Raw genomic sequence first — 19,191 nt, 5'->3', positions numbered from 1 at the left:
GGACCACGTTCTGAACTGCAGCAAAACAGGCTCCCACACGCAGGTTTCCAGGTTTCGTGTCAACACAGGGCCTGGAGGCGTGCCCACGGCTCAGGAAGTCAGCAGGGCCCTTTGATGTGGCTCTGCACGAGAAGCAACAAGCTCAGATCCTCAGCAGAGCCAATTAGGCCAACAAAGGACCCGTTTAGTTTAGCAGTGCTGCTTCCAGGGTTCAAGACAGTTCACCTGCAAGGACGTACACAGCCCTGATGTTTGGGGCCAGGGTTCACTCAGCAGAAGCAGAACTGGCTGACAGTTTCCCGTAAACTCCATAGGAGTCTGAAGCAAGACAGGGCATTGAGCTCAATGCCACCGTGAAGTTTCTCAACCCCCTTCAGCACCTCCCAGCACCCAGAGGGTGGATGCACTCACCTGCTCTCACTGTCCATGAACACGGAGCTGCTGCTTTTCCCCAGGGCTTCACTGATGGGAGAGAGGCAGAAGGGGGAAGAGAAGGCGTCAGAATCAGAGTCAAAAGTGCTGTCCCTGCTCACATCGTCAGCAGACAGCTCCAGGGAGCCCTCGTCCTCCGTGCCCTCGGACCTGCAGGGCTCCTCCTGGGAGCTGACGGTGGACGGGGTGCCCGAGTCGCTGCGGGGCGGCCGCGGGGCCGGCCGGGCGCTCTGCGCCGGCTTCTCCCGCTCCGAGGAGGGCGCCCCGTCCCCGGGGGGCTGGCACACCGGGGGCCCCTCCGAGTCCCCGCCGGGGCCCGGCGCCCCCCGGTGCTGCGGGGGGGACGCGGTGCCCGGGCCCGGGCCCCGGCCGCGCTTGCGGGGCGCCTTGCGCACCGGGGAGCCCTCGGGGGTGACGTAGCGCAGCGCCTCCTCGTCCTGCCGCTGGATGCGCGAGTTGGGCACCCAGGCCAGCATCAGCGTGGCGCCCAGCAGCTCGTCCTTCTCCATGTACAAGCACAGGTAGCCTGAGAGAGAGCACAGCAGCAGCGGTTGGGATGCGGAGTCGTCGTAAGGGAGCCGCGTTGCCCTGAAATTTCCCCTTCCCTGTCTCTCTCCATCCCTGGAAATGGCCAAGGCCAAGCTGGGTGAGGCTCTGAGCAGCCTGGTTTGCTGAAAGGTGCCCATGGCATGAATGCTCCTCAGGACCCTCCCTTTTCAGGTGATGCCCCGTAACCCAAACCATTCCATGATTCCTGCTGCTTCACAGCCACTCCACATGGGCAAAACAAACCCTTTAATTTACCAGGACAGAACTCTGTCAGAGGAATTGTAGAGTGCTCAGCATTATTCAGTATTTGCAAATCATTTCAAGTCTGCATGTGGCTTTTGAACAGCCTGAATTCCCTCTGGCCTAACTGAACACAGAAATGACATGCAAATACTTGGACTTCCTGGACAGATTTACTAATCAAGAGTAAATAATAAAATATGTTCCCACATGAAAAAGTTTTACTGTTTCTTAGTTAAACAATTTCAAGTGCCAGCAGAACATTGATTTCTCAAGAATATTTACCTCAGTGTAGCTGAAGGGCTACAGTATTTATGGGAAGCCAATGGAAAAAGAAGACACCCACACCAAAAGGAAAGCAAGGGTCAGTGCTCAGAGAATAATTCATTTTGTGAAGCTAAGCCAAGAGCCACAGGTCTTTGATGAGAACATGAAAGAGCACAGGAACAGACGAGAATAAAAGGACAGAGCGGGATTTATCCTCATTTACTCCAGTGCATGCAGCCACAATCAGGCTTTTTGGATTTTCCCTTCACCAGCAATGACAGCTACAAGAGGATACTTGGATTTCCTGAACAATTCAGGGATGTGAACAAGCAACAGAAGTTACTGTCCTCACATGACAACTTCTGACTGCTCAAAAGGACTTACTGAACCAGTAAATCCATGCTGGACCAGAAGGGAAAGGAGCAATATCACTAATCTTCCTACTAAAAGGAGAGCTGATGGATCAGCTTGTGGATGGCTTTCCTGAGCGTTCCACAAAACCACCTTGCCCTGTCCTCACTGGCACCCCTTCATTTCTCAGAGCCCAGGGTGCAGAGAAAAAGAGAGAAAGGGCAGGGTTTGCCATCACCTGGGTGGTGCTCCCCGATGCCCTGCAGCAGCTCGGGGGGGTGCACGCACACATTGTTCTTGGAGTAGATGATGTCCCCGTCGAGCAGGGAGCAGGAGCCGCCGGCAGTCAGCGTCAGGAGGTCGGACGCTCTCGAGGAGGCTCGACGGAGGAGTCGCCCCAGAGACATCGCCAGGGAAATGTTTCCATCATCTGTCAGCTCTAGCCAGGAGCCAGGTTCAGAGGATCTGCCAGGAAGGAGGAAAAAACAGGGTGAGAACCAAAATAACGACAGCTGGGCAAGTGCCACCCGCTGGCTGAGGACGAGTCTGCCACCAATGCACGCCTCAGGCAAGAGCCCAGCGATGCTGTGGGTCTGTGACATCACCTTCATGCCCCAGAGGTGCTCCAGTACAGGACATTTGTCTCTGCCATGAAGAAACATGAAGGCAGCAAAAGCCACATGTTCACAATTACTGTGGGAGGAGGAGAACAGCCATGCTGCTCACTGAAATCCCACTGAGGGAACAGCTCAGCCCGTGGATGTGCCCGATGTGTCACTGACCCGGGGATGTCACACAGCCACAGCTGATCCCAGAGGCTCCTTCAGCACAGAAATGGCTGAGCCCACAGCACTGAGCATGGGGCAGCTGCTCCAGCCACATCCAAAAACAACAGCAACCAAACCAGTCCATCCCCTGCTTGCCATGTCTGTGTGCTTGAGGTTTTCGGGGCTGGGATTTTTTTCTGGGACGTTGTTTTTGGGTTTGGTTTGGGTTCTTTTGAGCCTTGCCAGAGACGAGGCACAAAAGCCCTGTGTTCACCAGGGGGGCAGAGCCTGGACACAGAGCGTGGCACACCAGCTCAGGGCAAACATTTCACCCATCCAGAGTTACCCAGAACTGTGGAGCACAATCCCCAGAGCGTGGCACACCAGCTCAGGGCAAACATTTCACCCATCCAGAGTTACCCAGAACTGTGGAGCACAATCCCCAGAGCGTGGCACACCAGCTCAGGGCAAACATTTCACCCATCCAGAGTTACCCAGAACTGGAGCACAATCCCCAGCTCACCCCAGATAATCTCTGTGCTCAGGTGAGATGTGCTGCCTGCTGGGGCTGATGATGAGGAGCTCTGCAGAGGACCCAGAGGGGTCACCCAAGCTATAAAGCATTCAGCAGATGGACCAGGACGTGTTGGAAGAGCAGGAGAGCCTCACACAAAGCAGCTGCAGGCTCTCTGCAGCCATCCCCAGCTGGGAAGCACCAGGACCAGGGCAGTTTCTGTTCAGCCAAAGCCACAGGAGAAGAGGAAACTCCCACTTTTGTTCCTCTGTGTTTACATGGCCCAGCTGGCTGTGCCCAGGCCGGCGTGACCCAGCAGAGCCCGGGCACAGCCACGCTCCCAGGCCTGGGGAGCTCAGCCTGGGCTGCTCTGGGGACCAGCCCCACGCTGGGATGCAGGGCATGGGAGAGGAAAATCAAGCAGAAAATAAAGCCCTGGCCTGGGGCACCTTTTGAGGAATACTTAAGGGCCTAAGCAAGCACTGTCTGATGATGAACAGCTCTGATTTCCCTGATCTGGTTTTGATGGCAAACGCAGCCAGCCCAGGAGGGCAGAAGGCAGAAATGGCAGAGGGGCATCTCCCAAAGGGCAGAGGGAGGGCTGCAGGGAAGGGAAATCTGTCCTGCCTCTGAAGGATTGGGACATGCAGGAGACTGCAAATGAGGCTGCCAAGCTGTTGACAGAGTCTTCATTAAAGGACAAACTATTGGTTTAACTGCAATGGCCACAATTGTCAGCTCGAATCACAGCAGAGGCTGCTCCTGCCTTTCAGCCTTTGCTGGGATTTCATGGAGCAGCCTCAGCCCTGCACCAGCAAATCCTCAGGATGAGAGAAGCCCTTTGCCAGTCCTGCACGCTCCTGTCTCCCTCTAGCACCAGACACAAGTAGCCTCATGTCTCAGCCCCAAAACCAAACCCCAGCCAAGCCCTCAGCTCATTCCTGTCCACATTGCCAAAATCCACAGTTTCGGGCTCGGGGTTACACCTGGCAGAAAGTCACCTGCCTCAACCACACTTGAGGAGCAAAATTCACCTTTCCCTTCATCGCACCCTGCAAGAACAGACAGTAAATTCCGGTGCAACTTCTCCTTCCCCACAGTGAGTCACAACATGCTGTTCCCAAACAGGGCCAGGGGAGGCAGGGGCAGGGCTGTGCAGCCACCCGGGCAGGGTCACCTGTCAGCACAGCATGGCTGCAGCAGCACAGACCTTCCTCCCTGCCAGTGACCTCCTCAGAGCCCCAGAAATCAGGGGATGCACAGGAGGAAGGAGGCACAGCTGGCTGCTGCTGCTGCTGCTGCTGGCCAGGGAGTGCTGCTCAGGACACACAGGGACAGGGGCTGGGGAGGCACCTGAGGAACAAGAGGGCTGTGACGTCCTGCTGCAGCTCTCTGGGAGGGTCAGCACGTCCCTGCCAACTTAATGAGCCCTCAGCAGGCACAGAGAGAACAAAGGGACAGGTAAAGACCAAAAGCTGCTCCCTGCAAAGCCAGAGGAATTTAAAGGGAAGTCCCGCTCCGATCCTGCAGAACACCTGTTGTTCAGCACTGCCTGCACGTGCAGGTGGAAGGTGCTGCAGGTACACACAGGGCTGGGAAGGGGAAACCAAAAAAAACCACAAAAGGTTTGGAATAGTGTCCTGCCAGCTCAGAAATGCAGTCTGCTGGACTTGCCTTGCAGAAGAGCTGCACTCCAGAAATCAGAGACCACTGCAGTGCTGCAGACAGTAGCCAGACACTCTGGGATATATAAATATCACCAGGAAACTCAATCCTTGCACTGTTCTCACAGGCCAGGGAAGTCTCTGTAGCTTTGGCTGAGGGATTAATGAAAAACAGATGCAAGTCACGGGACAGTTTCAGGGAGGGTGACAAGAGTTATCTGGGCCAGGGAGAGAGATTGCCAAGGGAAGATAAAAGTGAGGGAAATGTATTAAAAGTCCTCACACATGGGAACTGTCACTGCCACAGAAAGGAAGAGCTGTTGATGAAGGACAGGAGAAGCTGCAGGGCAGCTGAACTGTGGCAAGGAATACCCAGTGCTGTCATTCTAGTAGCTGGGACAATGCTGCACCAGAACAGGGAACCCCAAGGGGCCATTTACAATACTGGGGTTTCAAAGGCCACAGAAATAAATACCCAGTCAGTCCCACGGGGACCAGATGGTGGGCTGGACCTCTGAAGGTCATCTAATCTACTGGTACAGCCCCAAAACCCCTGAAACTCAGCTTGGGAAAGTGCACCTCCTTCCTAAAACACAGGAGCTCATACAGCACAAAGCAGCACATCACAGAGAACAATCTGCAGGGTTTGCTGCATTCTCAGCCCTTCTCCACATGGGACAACATCTGCACACACAATCCGTGGGGCCTGGGTCCTGGGGAGAGGCAGGAACTGCTGCTGCCTCTGGGAAAGCAGCAGGAACCATCCCACGGCTCAGGCAGCACCATTCAAAAACCTCATTTTTCATATTAATTTGTATTTATCTGCTGATCTGAGGGGATTCTTCTCAGTGTGGCAGAGCCAGCTCAGCTCTCCAGAAGCCAAAGCACTGCGTTAGCTGATAAGCTCTTGCTGAGTGCCAATATTTATTAAGCACACACACATTTTCTTCTCCCACACATCAAGCCTTGCCACTAAAAATCTTCTCTGCAGCTCCTGTGCCTGTTCACACAGCCCTGGCTGCTCTCCCAGCCGGTGCCAGCACTTCTCAGCTTGCTGAGTGAGAAATGCTGGGGAGCCAATTCCTGCAATCACCCTGGAGCCTCTTCCCCAGAGCCCGTCCAGCTCCAGCCAGCAGCATCCAGCCTGGCACCGGCTGCTGCTCCCCAGGATGCCCTTCCCTGCCCAGAGCCATCCCCAGGACCCTGTTTGCCTTGGCACAGTGCTCCTCAACCCCTGCCTCTTTCCTCTCTTGGGAACAGCAAGTGCCGCGTTTGGAAGTCTCAAGCACAGAGCAGCTGGAGAATGGAGCCTGGAGAATGGAGAATGGAGCCTGGAGTATGGAGAATGGAGCCTGGAGCCTGGAGAATGGAGAATGGAGTATGGAGCCTGGAGTATGGAGAATGGAGTATGGAGCCTGGAGAATGGAGCCTGGAGAATGGAGAGTGGAGCCTGGAGTATGGAGAATGGACAATGGAGCCTGGAGTATGGAGCCTGGAGAATGAAGAATGGAGCCTGGAGTATGGAGAATGGAGCCTGGAGAATGGAGCCTGGAGAATGGAGTATGGAGCCTGGAGAATGGAGCCTGGAGAATGGAGTATGGAGCCTGGAGAATGACGAATGGAGCCTGGAGTATGGAGAAGGGAGCCTGGAGTATGGAGAATGGAGTATGGAGCCTGGAGAATGAAGAATGGAGCCTGGAGTATGGAGAATGGAGCCTGGAGTCAGGACCCAGCTCCTCCAGCCCCGGGTGGATCTGCTGTGCCACCCTCAGCTGGTCACTCACTTCACCTCTGCTGCTCTGCAGGCACATAGAGCCCTTGTACCACCTTCCCTTTGTGTTACAAACATTGGGAATAAAAGGAGAAAAGCTTCCCAAACTCCTCGCTGCGCTGGAGCCGGTGAAGAGGATGCAGCCAAATCAAGGCAAAGCATTTACCGTGGGGAGCCACTCTGAAGTCATCCCATCTCATGGGGAGAGCTATGTAGGTCACCGAGCAGTGTTTCACTGCTGCCCTGCTGGAGCTGCAGCGGCTCACAGAGCGAGAGCAGAGGGAAGGGAACAGCCAAAATCTCCACAATTCCAAATGCAGGCGCTACAGGGGGACTGACTACACTCACATCTCTGCTGAGCAGTGAAAACGGGGCAGCAGCCTGAATCCTGCAGGGCAGCGACTGCAGGGATGAAAAGGGAAAGGCAATGCTGTGTCAGGGCTGGCTGCTCCCAGCCACACCTGCCCAGGCATCAGAAAGCAAACAGAAAGCAAACAAAGGGCAAACAAAACTCACCCATCCCCAGCACCACACTGACCAACAGCCCACGCTGTCACCGAGGCACTGTGCGTGCCACATGTCCCTCTGTCCCTGATTCACCAGCCTTTCGTGTCACTTGTCCGCACTGCTCGGGCACAGGAAAGGCTTTTATGGCTTTTTATTTCCCACATCCTGTTGCTGTGTCCCGGTGACACCCTCAGGACTCGATGCTCAGAAAGCAGCGGCTCAAACCCCAGCAGTGTGGATCCCAATCCCGGCTCGGTGCGTGAGCTGCCTGCTCCGCTCTCAGTGTGACAGACACCAGACCAGCACCAGCCCTGCCACTCGGACACACACAACTTTCCCTTTCCTCCCTATTCCGAGCAGCAGCTGAGAACAAAGCACCTCTGCAAGGCGAGTCCGAGAGCCGACAGGGCAGCTCTCCGTCCCAGAGGAGTTATCGTGCAGTGTCAGCAGCCCAGAGAGCAGGGCAGCCCCCCCCAGCCCCTGCCTGCTCCTCAAACCACTGCCCACGGTGCTCCAGCCGCCTTCCCGCGGGGAACAGGGCTCAGGCAGCTCTTGGGCTCCCCAAAGCAAGGAAAACATTGAAACACCCCAAACTGCGCGGAGCCGCACCGAAAGAACAGGAGAGAAAGTTTAAGAAGTATTTCCATTTCCACCAGCGCCCCCGGCGGCATCCCGACCCCCGGATAGCAACCCTGACCCCCGGATAGGATCCCGACCTCCGGACAGCAACCCTGACCCCCGGATAGGATCCCGACCCCCGGATAGCAACCCTGACCCCTGAACAGCATCCCGACCCCCGGGCAGCATCCCGATCCGGGACAGCATCCCGACCCCCGGATAACATCCCGACCCCCGGATGGCATTCCGACCCCGAGCAAGCTCCCGTTGTCCCGGAGCTCCCGCCGCCCTCCGCGGGGCTCTGCCGTGGGAAGGGCGAACAAAGAGCGGATCAAGCACGGAGCTGCCCGGTACCGGCAGGATCCCGGTGTCGGGCCCGGGTGTCCCGGGGCAGCGCTACAGGATCCCCCGGCCCCCCAGCCCCGCCGCCCCCAGCCCGGCCCGGCCCGGCCCCGCCGTACCGGCACAGACGAGCCCGGGGCAGCTCCCGGCGCTGCCCAGCCCGGGGCGGGCTCGGAGCCGCCGCCGCTCCCGGCCCTGCGCGGAGCCGCCGCCGCCGCCCGCCCGCTCCGTCCGGCCCGCGGGGCTGTGCCCGCCCGGCGGCCCCGCCCGTCCGGCCGGCCCGGCGCCGCTCGGCCCGAGGAGGGCACGGGGACCCGCCCGGTGCCGGTACCGGGGCCCGCGGGCGGAACCGGGGCAGGCGGGGGACGGAGCGTGGCCCGAGCCCCCCCGCGCGCCGGGATGGTGCGGCCCGAGCCCCCCGCCCCCCCCGCGGGCCGCGGTGGTGCCGCCCGGGCGGTCACGTGAGCGGGTGTTGATGCGTTACCTGGCAACGGCAAGATGGCGGAGCCGCCGCGGGTGAGTCGGGACCGGGCCGGGCCGGGCCGAGCCGGGCTGGGATGGGATAGGACGGGACGGGACTGCCCGCCCGGGGCTCCTCCGCCGGCCCGCACCGTGCTATCCATCCCATCCCATCTCATCCCATCCTGCCCCGGCACCGCCCCACTGCTCCCCCAGTCCCCGTCTCGTCCCCTCCACCACGGACCGGTACTGCCCGGTCCGGTTCCACTGCAGCCCGGTACTGCCCGGTATTGCCCGGTCCGGTTCCGCTGCAGCCCGGCACTGCCCGGTACTGCCCGGTCCGGTTCCGCTGCAGCCCGGCACTGCCCGTTCCCTCCACCACCGGCCCGGTACCGTCCGGCACGTCCCGGTACCTCCCCCATGCCCAGTCCTTTACAAAGAAAGAGAGGAAGAAGAACAAGAATAATCAGGCTACATGTGCTGGCTGGAAGAATTTCTTTAATAAATCTGTAAGGGATTTTTTTTGATAGCTATGAACTCGAAGCACGTGGAACTGTAAGTGGTGTGGAGAGGTTTTGTCAGGATCTTTACGATCTCAGGGCTTGCTGGATGACTATTTTTGTAAATGAGATTAAACTTCTAAATTAAACTCCTGCGCCCTGTGGCAAAAAATACCGCAGCATTAGAATGAAATGCAGATGGCCATGTGCTGCTCTGCTTTTCAGCTGTGCAGAGTGCCAGGCCTGGGGAGAATGGCAATGACCAGGAGAGCGTGTTCCTCTGGAGGAGCAGAGTCACTGTCCCTGCAGGAGGAGAGCTCTGGCTGCAGGGCTGTTCCTGGGCTCCGCACCAGTGGGACACTGTAATTACATTTTGGGGGGGCAGGCTGCAGAGCCAGGCCCTTGTGCTGGTCCTTTTGCATTGTTCATGTCCCATTACAAAAACGAGCAGGTCTTTAGGGATAAGTAGGTTTAGATGGAAAAGGTGGATTATGTTTCAGGAAAAATCCCCTGAGCCTTCCCCAGACAATGCAGAATGTGACCAACCTTTGTGCCCCTGCCCAGGACGACATGGAGCAGCCAGGCCCAGGTGGAGGAGCCTCTCCCCCTCCCTCGGGAGCACCTGCAGCCGAGCCAGGTACCCCAGTGGCTGTGGCACAGCTCTGCCGTGTCCCTTTGTGTCACTGTAAGCCGGGCAGAGGCACGGTGCTGTGAAACCTGACCCTGTGCTTTGCCTTTTCCCTTTCTGCGGCCCAGGGAGCGCAGCAGGAGCAGGAGCAGGAGCCAGCTCTCACCATGCAGGGCCCAGCTCGGAGCTCCCCGCTGGCCATGGCAGCCAAAGAAGGGAGAGGGCGGCCGAGGAGCCTGAGAGGAGAAAACCGAGGCTGAAAAAAGGAGAAACAGAGCTGCTCGTCCTGGACCCAGAACACGTGAGGAGTCTTCAAGTCTTGCTGTTCTTTGCAGGGCTGGGGTTTGTGTTTCTCTGAGACGTGTGAGGTGAGCTGTAAGCAGGGGCTGTTCAGCTGCACTGAGTGTGAAATGTGAGTGTGAAAATCAGTTTGGCCAGAGTATTAACTGCTGCCTGTGCCACTCAGTGCTGACCCAGAGCTGCAGGCTCAGAAGTGAGCAGTGCAGTGGGTAAATCTGGTCCCTGCAGTGCCCCTGAAAGAGAAGAAGAAGAAGAAGAAGAGCCCTCCTTGCAGCAAGGGTGGGTTCTCAGATGTGGCTCTTCTGATTCTCAAACATTCCCACTTTTTGGCATCGGCGCAAACCCACGCTGTAACATCTCTCACTTGCAGTGAGTGCAGCTAAAATAGCTAAAGTAGCTGAAATAAGCGCACAAGAGTCTGTGGCAGAAATAAGTTGTTTTATTGGGTGGGGGACGTAGCAGTGAGGCTCCTTCATAATCTATTTACACAAGTATTAATATTAACAAGCTCTACTACTGTCCTTTACAGCCTCTGATGACAAGATTCCAGGCTGCCCTGAAGAACTACCTCACCAAGCAGATAGAACAAGTGAACCTGGACCTGCATGGAATGGTACCCGGCCCCTCCTTCGCCTCCCCACTGCCCCTCCTGCCCAAGCTGCTGGGACACAGCCCCCCATCTCTTGTGTCCGCAGAGAACAGCCATGAAGAGCAGCAGGGAGCAGCGGGAGGAGCTGGGGGTGATCCTCTATGGGGCCCAGCAGCAGCTGGGGCAGCTGGAGGAGGAGCTGGAGAAGAGCCACGAGCGCTGGTGGCAGGCGGCGCAGGCACGGCAGCAGCTGGAGGAGGAGCTGCAGGCCCTCAGGGCTGCTCACAAGGAAATGTGCCACAGCACCGAGGGGGAGCGCAAGAAAGGTGACCCGGGCACTCCTGGCAGCGTTTCCCAATTCTAGGGCTGTGTGCAGAAATTAACTGGAATTCAGGCGAGCGCTGGATTGGAAAATGCAGCAGAGTAATTAATCAGGAATAATGTGCTCATTGAAAAGTTTCATGGATTCTCCTGGAGTTCTGTGAGCTGGGAGTGCAGGAATTGCTTGCCAGGATCTCTGGTTGTGGAGCTGTACTCCAGAGCTGATGTAAATGTGTGTCCTGGGGAGGGCTGGTTATTACCTGATGTGTGAGAGGTTTTGCTTCAGGTGCTTCTGTATTTCTTCATCTTTTATCTGTGTTTGAGGTGTACCCTACAAACAAACTCCTCTGTCCCTACAAACAAACTCCTCTGTCCCTACAAGCAAACTCCTCTGTAACTATTTTGCCCCCTGTCTCCCCAGTTTCTACAATGCAGACCCAGATTGAGAACCTGGCCTTGGAGCTCCTCTACGTGCAGAGCATGGACCAGGAGATGCATCACAGGCTCTTACTGATGAAACAGACAGCAAGGAGGGCTGAGGCAGACAGGATCCGGGCTGAGGTGGAGAAGAAGAAACAGGTACCAAGAAAAGCTGTCTTTGAAATAAATAAATGCAGGTGCCAGCAGTCAGTCCTGGGGGATGTGCCACCTTGTCAGGAGGAAGGCTGGAGTGATTGAATCATGGAAAATGAGTGCGGATGTTTTTCTCAAATAACTGAAAAAAATAATCCAGAGGCTTTTCTGAAAAGGAGGAGAAGCCCTGCCTGCCCCAGGAGGGCAGCTCTGCCCAGAGGGTTTGCAAGGCTCAGGACAGTAAAGCACTCTTCACTCGAGGAGGAGGGGTGTGGGGGAAGGAGGGTGTTTAATGGAGAAATATCATGGGTGCAGGTCTTGAGAATGATTCTGGATCACAGGATTTCACAATGGAAAGTGAACTTTGGGAATGAGCAGAGCCATTCGGTGCTGGAGCTCCCTCTGCTGCCTTCCAGGACACAATCCACGGGTACTGCTCTGCAGAATTCCATGCAAACTGTTGAAATACAGTGGGTGTAGGAGGGTTTTAATAAAGGATTTTCAATTATACATTATTGACATTCCCAGTAGCTGGACAGGTGAACTCAGTGCTGACAGGAGGGACTGTGGCTTCAGAGCTGACCTATAATCTACTGAGTAATAAACAGTCAGCAGAGGGTTCATTCTCCTGCAAGTCATCCCTGCTGCAGTCCTGAGCCCTTTGTGCATGAATGGGGGCGTTTCAGTAGGACTCCAATGTAACCCAGCTGCCAGTTTAAATTCCTTTTTTAGCAGATATTGTTATTAATTCCTTTTTTAGCTGATATTGTTATTAATTCCTTTTTTAGCTGATATTACTCTAGTAGGACACAGTTGGTTTGAGGTTCTGTGACTCACCCTGGACTGTTTGGCTCTGTAGGACATTTTCCTGGACCAGCTGACAAGGAGAGTCCACCAGCTGCAGGAACAAATTGCTCTGTTTGAAGCTCAGCTTGTGGCCCAGGCAGAGGACACAAAAGTGACCCGGCAGGCAATCACTGAGGTAGGAGGGCCCTTGTCCCCTGGGGTTAATATTTCCCTGGCAGGGCTGACCCCTTTGGCCCGTGCTCACGTGCTGTGCACAATGTGGGACAGAGTTTCACAGTTTGTTCCTGTTTGGAAGAATGAGGAGGTTTTTTTCTTTCCTTTTGTCCTTAAGAAGTGCCTGTAAATCACTTCCTCCTGCCCTTCTCAGCAGTTTTTTCATGCAGAACTGTGCTCTGTGGGCTGCTCAGAAATGAACCAGCCACGGAGGTGAAGCTGATCCTGCTCAGCACATTATGAACAGGAAAAGAAAAAAAATTGTATTGTAACACAATTTTTATCTTTTTTTAAACACAGTGTAGATTCATCCTGTCTGCCATGTCTCTGTTCCCAGGCTGGGCTGGAGGTCCAGGCCATTAACATGGAGAAAAAGAAGCTGATGGAGCACTGGAACAGCAGCTTGGCTGGAATGAAGCAGAGGGACGAGGCCTATGTTGTCACTCAGGAGCTGCTGAGGTATGGTCTGAAACCAGGCCCTGAGGACAGCTCAGATTTGGGCAGGAGGGATCCTAGAAGGGATTCCAGTGGGGTTTAGCCTCCTGTGGGCTCAGCCCTGTGTGGGCAGGGCGTGTCAGGCAGAACAAGTTCCCTGCTCTGAAATACATAATAAATTTAAAGGATGAGAAGCACTTTCTTTGTTGCTGTTTTGTTTATCCTAACCACATCTCTCCCTCAGAATGTGGGGCGTTCTTGAAGCTGCTTAGAGTTTTTATGATCGTGTTTTATTCCTTTAAAAGAGTTCTCTCACCTTTGCAACATTTCTTACTCCAACGACCTGGATGTCAGGAAGGGTTTGTCTCTCATTATCAGGGTTTTGTGAGGCCTTTGGAAACGTTCAGGAAAACCTCCCTGTATTGCAACGGAAGTGTTTATTTGCTCATGAGCCTTAAAGCTTGACTGATTCTCTGAGAACAAACAATCTGCTTTTATATGGTGACATCCTGGTTGGAATGGGGGCTGGGACAGCACTGAAAGAAGGAATCAATTTCCCTACACACATTTACTTTTAAATCTTGATGTCTGCATCCATCTCCTGCTGACTCTGCACTGTCACAGCAGCTCAGCCCTTACAAACATCCTCCTTCCTGGGCAGTTGTTGCTGCAATAACGTGCTTGAAAAGAGGAATTTGTGGGTGGCTGTTCAGCACCAATCCCTGTGATGACTTTCCATCCTCTTTGCCCCTCCAGCAACTACAGACGTGAGCTCAAGTCCCTGGAAGGGGACATCCATGGCTGTGGGAAGTCCATCAGGAAAGAGGAGGAGAAGAATGAGAGCCTGGTCAGGCTCCTGAACCGCTCCCAGAACGATGCCAGTGTGACAAGGAAGCTGATTGCCCAGTGCCTGCAGGAGCAGGAGGCCCTGCAGCTCCAGACTGGCACCTACACCCGGGTTCTCCACGAGACAGAGGAGGCCCTCAGCAGGACCAGGATGGTGAGGACAGGCCGTGGAACACAAATCCCTGAGCTGAATGCCCTTCCTCAGACAGGTGTAGTGATGCTGTGTCTGCCTTCCCACCTTTCAGGACCAGGCTGCTCACCTGAATGAGCTGCTGTCCATCAGGAAGGGAATACAGAAGGGAACTTATGCCAGCGAGCAGCTAGAGAGTGAAATCATGGCCAAGCTCCAGGACCAGAGGATATCCAGCAAAGTTGCAAAGCACTTCTCCCAGCTGGCTGAAAAGCTTCGGAACAGAAAGATCGACCTGGTATGGCATCCCCCCTTGAGAGGGCAGGGCAGGACCCCTGGGTGCCCAGCAGGGTTTGTCAGTGCCTTTGCTCTGGTTTCAGGTGTGCATTGAAGCTCTCCTGACTTTGCCTCTCCAGCCTGGTTCTCCCTGTGATCTTACTGCATGGTTCTGGGGCGTGTGAGAGAGCTTGGCCAAAAAGGCCTGACACCAACCACACTGTCCTTTGCTTAAAAAATGGGGCAATGATGAGTATTTAGTATAAAGCACTAGCATTTCTTATGTACTAAAGAAAAACAGTGGACCTGTGGTACTTCTGTATCTCATTTTAACTAACTTTCATTTCTATGATTCATCATGGAATGGGATGCAGGCAGCTCTCAGTTCTGGGGAAGATCCAAAGAACAGTCCAGCTGTTCAATCAGTCCCACAGTCCAATCTTTAATCCATTATATTTCTCTCTCTGGGAGTGTGTAACTGGGTCACTTAGAAGGATGAGAAAGCTGAGCCCAGCCCTTCTCACCCCTGTGAGTGCTGTGCTGGTTGTTAGGTGTGTGTGCTGCAAAAGGGACAATGCTGTGATGTCCTGCTACTGGTGGCAGGTAACTGGAGACAGCTGGGGAGACATTGCAGAAGGGATGAGTGAGGTCTCTTAAAGGTTTTGGGAACGTTTGGGCTCCTTAATGCTTTCCAACAGCTGTATGGGAGAGGTAGATATTGTATTACCTGACAATTAATGGAGAAGCAAAGATACACAGAGGGTGAGTAGCTTGTGGCTTGTAGTACAGAGCTGGGAGTAGAATCTCAGTTTCTCCTGAGCTGGACAAGTGGCATTGCAACCCAACAAGGGGCTGCTGGGGACACTGTTGTGTTTTCTCTTTGATATTCCCAGGAGCTGCATTTTTACAAGGTTGAGAACGATGTGGCCCAGATTATTCTGAATGCAACCAATACCAGCTGCAGGCTGACAGTTCACCAGAAAACACTCTGTGAGGTGGACAAGGAAATAAAAAATGTGAATGAACAGATCACCTGCCAGGAAAATGAGATTGCCAAGTCCAAGATCCTGGCTGAGAAGAAGGGAGGGATCCTCTGCCTGTACAACAAGAAGCTGGAGATGCTTCTTTCTCAGCAAGGGGTAGGTACTTTTGTGTTTCAGTCCCACTTTTGATTTTATTCTTTGTGGTGGCCACAGATGCTCCTGATCGATGTAACTGTGTTAAGTGTTGGGTAGTTCAAACATTCAGGCACCAGCACTGTGATTTAAAAGCTGCATTGGTTAATGCACGTGTTTCTGTTTATCAGTTCATGATGCAGTGAAGGGAATTGTGAAATGAGGGTGTGCCTGGCACGGATCCCTCAGGGACCTGCCTGCACCTGATGAAAATGTCAAATGGCATCAATGAGTAAATAGGATCTTGTTGGAAAAGTCTGCAAACACTGAGGAGGGGAGAATGGGGCAGGCAGTGAGGTTTCAGTCATTTGAGGGTTGGCCCTATTGGGGTATGACCTGATGGATACCCATGGGGAAATGAGTCCTGTGGCACATCCTCTGCAGCCTTTGGAATGTCCAGATGCTGTGAACAACTCAGGCAGCTTCTGGCCGATTTAGCCCAAACTTTGCTCTCTACAGGGGCAAGAACTGGGCCCGCTGGAGATTGAGATCAACAGGCTGAACCAGCAGATAGAAGATTGCAACTCCGAGGCGGTGACGTTGCAGAAGTACTGGCTGAGTGAGCAGAAGGAGCTGATGAAGCTGACGCAGGAGAAGGAGGAACAGATCACCTCCCTGGACACGCTGCAGAAGCAGAGCATCATCATGCAGCAGAGGAAGCTGCGCCTGGACAGTTGGTGTTTCCTTAAAGTTCAACTCTGCCTTGAAGTGTCCATCTGTGGAGGGGGGACAGGGAGGGGAGGGTTACAGGTGGGGAAAGCTGGGCCTGCCCCAAAGAGTGCCCCTGGCTGTGTGTGAGCAGGAGCAGCACAGCCCAGGCACTGCTGCTGATTGTACATGGTTATTCCTACAAGGACTGATCCTACTGTCCTGACAGTCAGACCCTAAGTGACAATGTCACCTGTTACACTTGTTAAAAAAGGTTTGCAAGGAGTGGGTAGGTAAATGTCCCCAGCAATGACTGCACTTTCCTTGGCCAAACACAACTTTTTCCCACAGGAGTCTCCTTCAAAACCTTTTTTTGGTTTTCGAGCTGGTGGAAAATCATTTTGGCTGGGATCATTTTGTGGGGCAGGGGTGGCTCTGCCTGAGGTGTTGCCAGCTCTGATAGCCGTTTGTCACACCTTGTCTCTGTTCAACCCAGTGCTCAGGGGAATTCTAAGACCTTTTTCTGTTTACCCATAGATGAAATTCAGCAGGAAATGAAAGAGCAGAAGGACGTGGAACGGCACATGAAGAACATGTCCAATGACTTGATTAAGTTGAACACACTGATCAACAAGAACAACAGCAGCGTTGAGAACCTGCAAAATGGCAGAATTGTCACAGAGAACGAGTTTGTGCAGTCTCTCAAGGTACTGAGGCACCTCAGTCCCAGGTCTCAGCCTCCCCTGCAGATCAGAGGCAAACAGTGATCCTGGAAAACCTTCTCAGCCTGACAACTCTGTACTGTTCTGTTCTTCCCTACTCTAGGCAGCAGAAAAAGAATCCATGGAGATGCAGGAGAGGCACAGTAAACTGACTGAGGAGAAGGAAAGGCTCCTGAACAGCCTGGTGGAAGCAGAGTAGGTACCAGAGTGCCACAGTCCTGTGGGACTGTGTCCACCTTCCCATTCTCCTGCAGTCACCAGACCTGGCACCAGCAAATGTGCTTCTGGCCTTCCTGGAGAAGGGGATGGGTGTTTGAACGGTGTTTCAGCAGTCTCTGGAGCCAGCAGGAGCTGGGAGGATGTTGGCTGTAACAGTTCCAGCCTGTGTGAGCTGGACATTGCCAAGATCCATAAGGGGACTCTGCCAGTCACTGGCAATGAGTGTGCTGCACTGGGCAGGTCACTGGGGGTCTAACTTTCTCCTTCCTTCCCCTTTCTTCTCTGAAGGCATCAGATCCTGCTGTGGGAGAAGAAGTTCCAGCTGGCAAAAGAGATGAAGGATACCACAGATGCTCTGACGGAACACGGCGAGATCCATGACATGAAAACAGAGATTCGGAGGATGCAAGTGAGGCTCTGGGAAGGGGGGCTGAGGAGGGGAAGCCACCCAGTGTGCTTAGCCTTGGAGTGGCTGAAACAGGAGGCAGGAGATGAGAAACAGGCTGGAGAAGTGGCATCTTCAGGGCCCAGGGTGGGACTCTAAACCCCTGCAGCTCGACTGAACTGGGCACATCCAGCCCACACATCCTGCATTCCCCATGCCAGCCTCAGCAGGATCTGGATACTCCCAAGAAATCTATTTAAATTGCAGTATGTCTGCCACCTGGTTATGTGACTCTGATTTATGTGCAGTGTGGATTACTAAATATTGCATCACTTTAATCACTGGTTTAGGGCAGAGAAGCTCATCCCCTCCATTCTCAGGATGCTTCTTCTTTTCTGCTTCTGCTCTTGCTAATGAGGTTCAGAGTAACATTTTGAGTATTGGTGTAGACAGGTTGGTAATCCAGGCCTCTGCCTTCCAGATCCACACACAGCAAACCAGGTTTGGACTTGCACCAAATCTGGCCTGCAGGCACTCGTGTCCCATATATCTGGTTTGTGCTGCTGGGATGTGCCCCCAGACAGCTTCCCTGGGTGCTACTGGCAAACATTGGGGATTCTGAGGCTGGGTTGTGTCCTGGCCATCGGCAGGTGCGCTATGGGCAGCTGCAGAAGCAGCAGGAGATGCTGATTCGGGCCATGGAGGCGTGTGTTTCCCAGAGAGAGACAATCACAGACCGGGCAGAGGCTCAGAGCAAGCTGAAGCACAGCACCAAGAGCGACGTCCAGAGCAGGAAAGAGGACCTGAAGAAGAAGATCAGGGAAATCCAGGAGGTGAGCAAGGAAAGGGGGGCTGCAGGAGCTCACACAGCTGGGGCTGGCCTTGTGGAGAGCAGCAGTGAGCACAGCAGTGACCCTGTGCCAGCACAGGCAAAATCATTAAAAATCCCCCAAACTCTGGGAGTACGGTCAGGAGTGCAGCTGAAGTAGAGAACTGAAATCTGCCATTCCCTTCTCTTCCATTTACTAGAACATTTATGAATGCAACCAAACCATGCAGGAGCTGGAGACCATCCAAGAGTCCCTCAAAGACAACTTTTCAGAAAAGCAGCAGGAAGTGTGCCAGCTCCAGGATGAGACTGAGAGCCTTATCTTGGACAGGGAATATCTTCACTACGAGAAACGATGGGTGAGCACATGCACTGCCCTACAGCACGTGAGCCAACAGAGCCTGTGCTTCCTCTCTGTCCTCAGCTGGGCGTGCTGGAATGTGTTAGAGCCACACAATAACTGAGCACGGTTTGGGGGCTCACCAAGAGCCAGCTTGGTGAAACCCTGTCCTGGCGAGGGTTGCCTTATGTATGTGGGAATTTCTTTGATTTATGGAACTCTGTGATGTCTATACCCCTCCAACACCCGGGCTGGGGGTGCTGTTTGGCTGTTATGGTGGGGAATTCACAGCACTGTCCTTCCCTTGTCCAACGTGATGGTCACAGCACCTGACAGGAGTCCCGCCCATGCTTTTCCTGCTGTCACAGCCCCTTCTCTTTTGCTTTTCTCAGAACCTGTTGGAGATTGTGGCCCACCAGGCACGCCAGAAGCAGCTGCAGGCTCTGAGGCAAGGGAAGTACAAGGCCCTGTGCCACACTGAAGAGTCCTGCATGAACCAGCAGGAGAAAGTGGAGGATCGGCTGCAGACCATTAGCACCATCGTGCAGCAGATCCAGGAGGAACAGCCCCAGCACCAAAGGGCTCTGCAGTGGCTCAGTCACTGCTTGAGGGCCAAGCTCGCGTCGCAGGAAGCCTGAAAAGACACGAAAATACATATAGTATCTTTTATATTCTTCCACAGTCTCCAGACTTGTAAATAGACAAATAAATAGATAGATAAGCAGGTGCGGGGTACAATATTTACTTTGCCGAGTACAATGTTTATTTCAGCCG

General features: G+C 54.2%; 2 protein-coding genes across 4 annotated transcripts in view; one reads left to right on the top strand and one right to left on the bottom strand.

Moving 5' to 3' along the window:
- The window catches only part of TBC1D16 (TBC1 domain family member 16), a 30,438-nt gene extending 22,240 nt beyond the window's left edge, over nucleotides 1-8,198 (bottom strand). For 2 of the 3 annotated variants that reach the window (XM_054293165.1, XM_054293167.1), the window contains exons 1-3: nucleotides 8,142-8,198; nucleotides 2,078-2,304; nucleotides 412-958 (exon numbers count right to left, since the gene is read on the bottom strand). In XM_054293165.1, coding sequence (XP_054149140.1) covers nucleotides 412-958; nucleotides 2,078-2,246 — 716 coding nt within the window. In that variant the 5' untranslated portion in view covers nucleotides 2,247-2,304; nucleotides 8,142-8,198. The remainder of the gene's footprint in view (nucleotides 1-411; nucleotides 959-2,077; nucleotides 2,305-8,141) is intronic. The other variant, XM_054293168.1, reaches the window with a different exon arrangement.
- Nucleotides 8,199-8,511: 313 nt separating this feature from the next.
- On the top strand, nucleotides 8,512-19,137 carry CCDC40 (coiled-coil domain containing 40). Its single transcript, XM_054293148.1, has 18 exons — nucleotides 8,512-8,538; nucleotides 9,546-9,618; nucleotides 9,750-9,910; nucleotides 10,439-10,522; nucleotides 10,605-10,824; nucleotides 11,241-11,398; nucleotides 12,252-12,374; nucleotides 12,750-12,871; nucleotides 13,604-13,847; nucleotides 13,939-14,121; nucleotides 14,993-15,238; nucleotides 15,734-15,947; nucleotides 16,460-16,629; nucleotides 16,748-16,839; nucleotides 17,152-17,272; nucleotides 17,899-18,081; nucleotides 18,278-18,436; nucleotides 18,810-19,137. Exons 1-18 carry the CDS (start codon nucleotides 8,521-8,523, stop codon nucleotides 19,053-19,055), a joined length of 2,817 nt encoding a protein of 938 aa, XP_054149123.1. The 5' UTR covers nucleotides 8,512-8,520; the 3' UTR covers nucleotides 19,056-19,137.
- Nucleotides 19,138-19,191: the final 54 nt, after the last annotated feature.

Source organism: Melozone crissalis, unplaced genomic scaffold (assembly GCF_028551555.1).
Source record: "Melozone crissalis strain CALT ecotype California unplaced genomic scaffold, PUWL_Pcris_2 ptg000129l_1, whole genome shotgun sequence".
Lineage (NCBI taxonomy): Eukaryota > Metazoa > Chordata > Aves > Passeriformes > Passerellidae > Melozone > Melozone crissalis.
This window is presented reverse-complemented; position numbering and strand designations above follow the sequence as displayed.

Excerpts from the sequence above, each read along its gene's own strand:
- CCDC40 (XM_054293148.1), top strand. Across the intron at positions 10,825-11,240 it reads CGAGGGGGAGCGCAAGAAAG|TTTCTACAATGCAGACCCAG; the intron begins GTGACCCGGGCA and ends CTGTCTCCCCAG. Across the intron at positions 14,122-14,992 it reads GGAACAGAAAGATCGACCTG|GAGCTGCATTTTTACAAGGT; the intron begins GTATGGCATCCC and ends TGATATTCCCAG.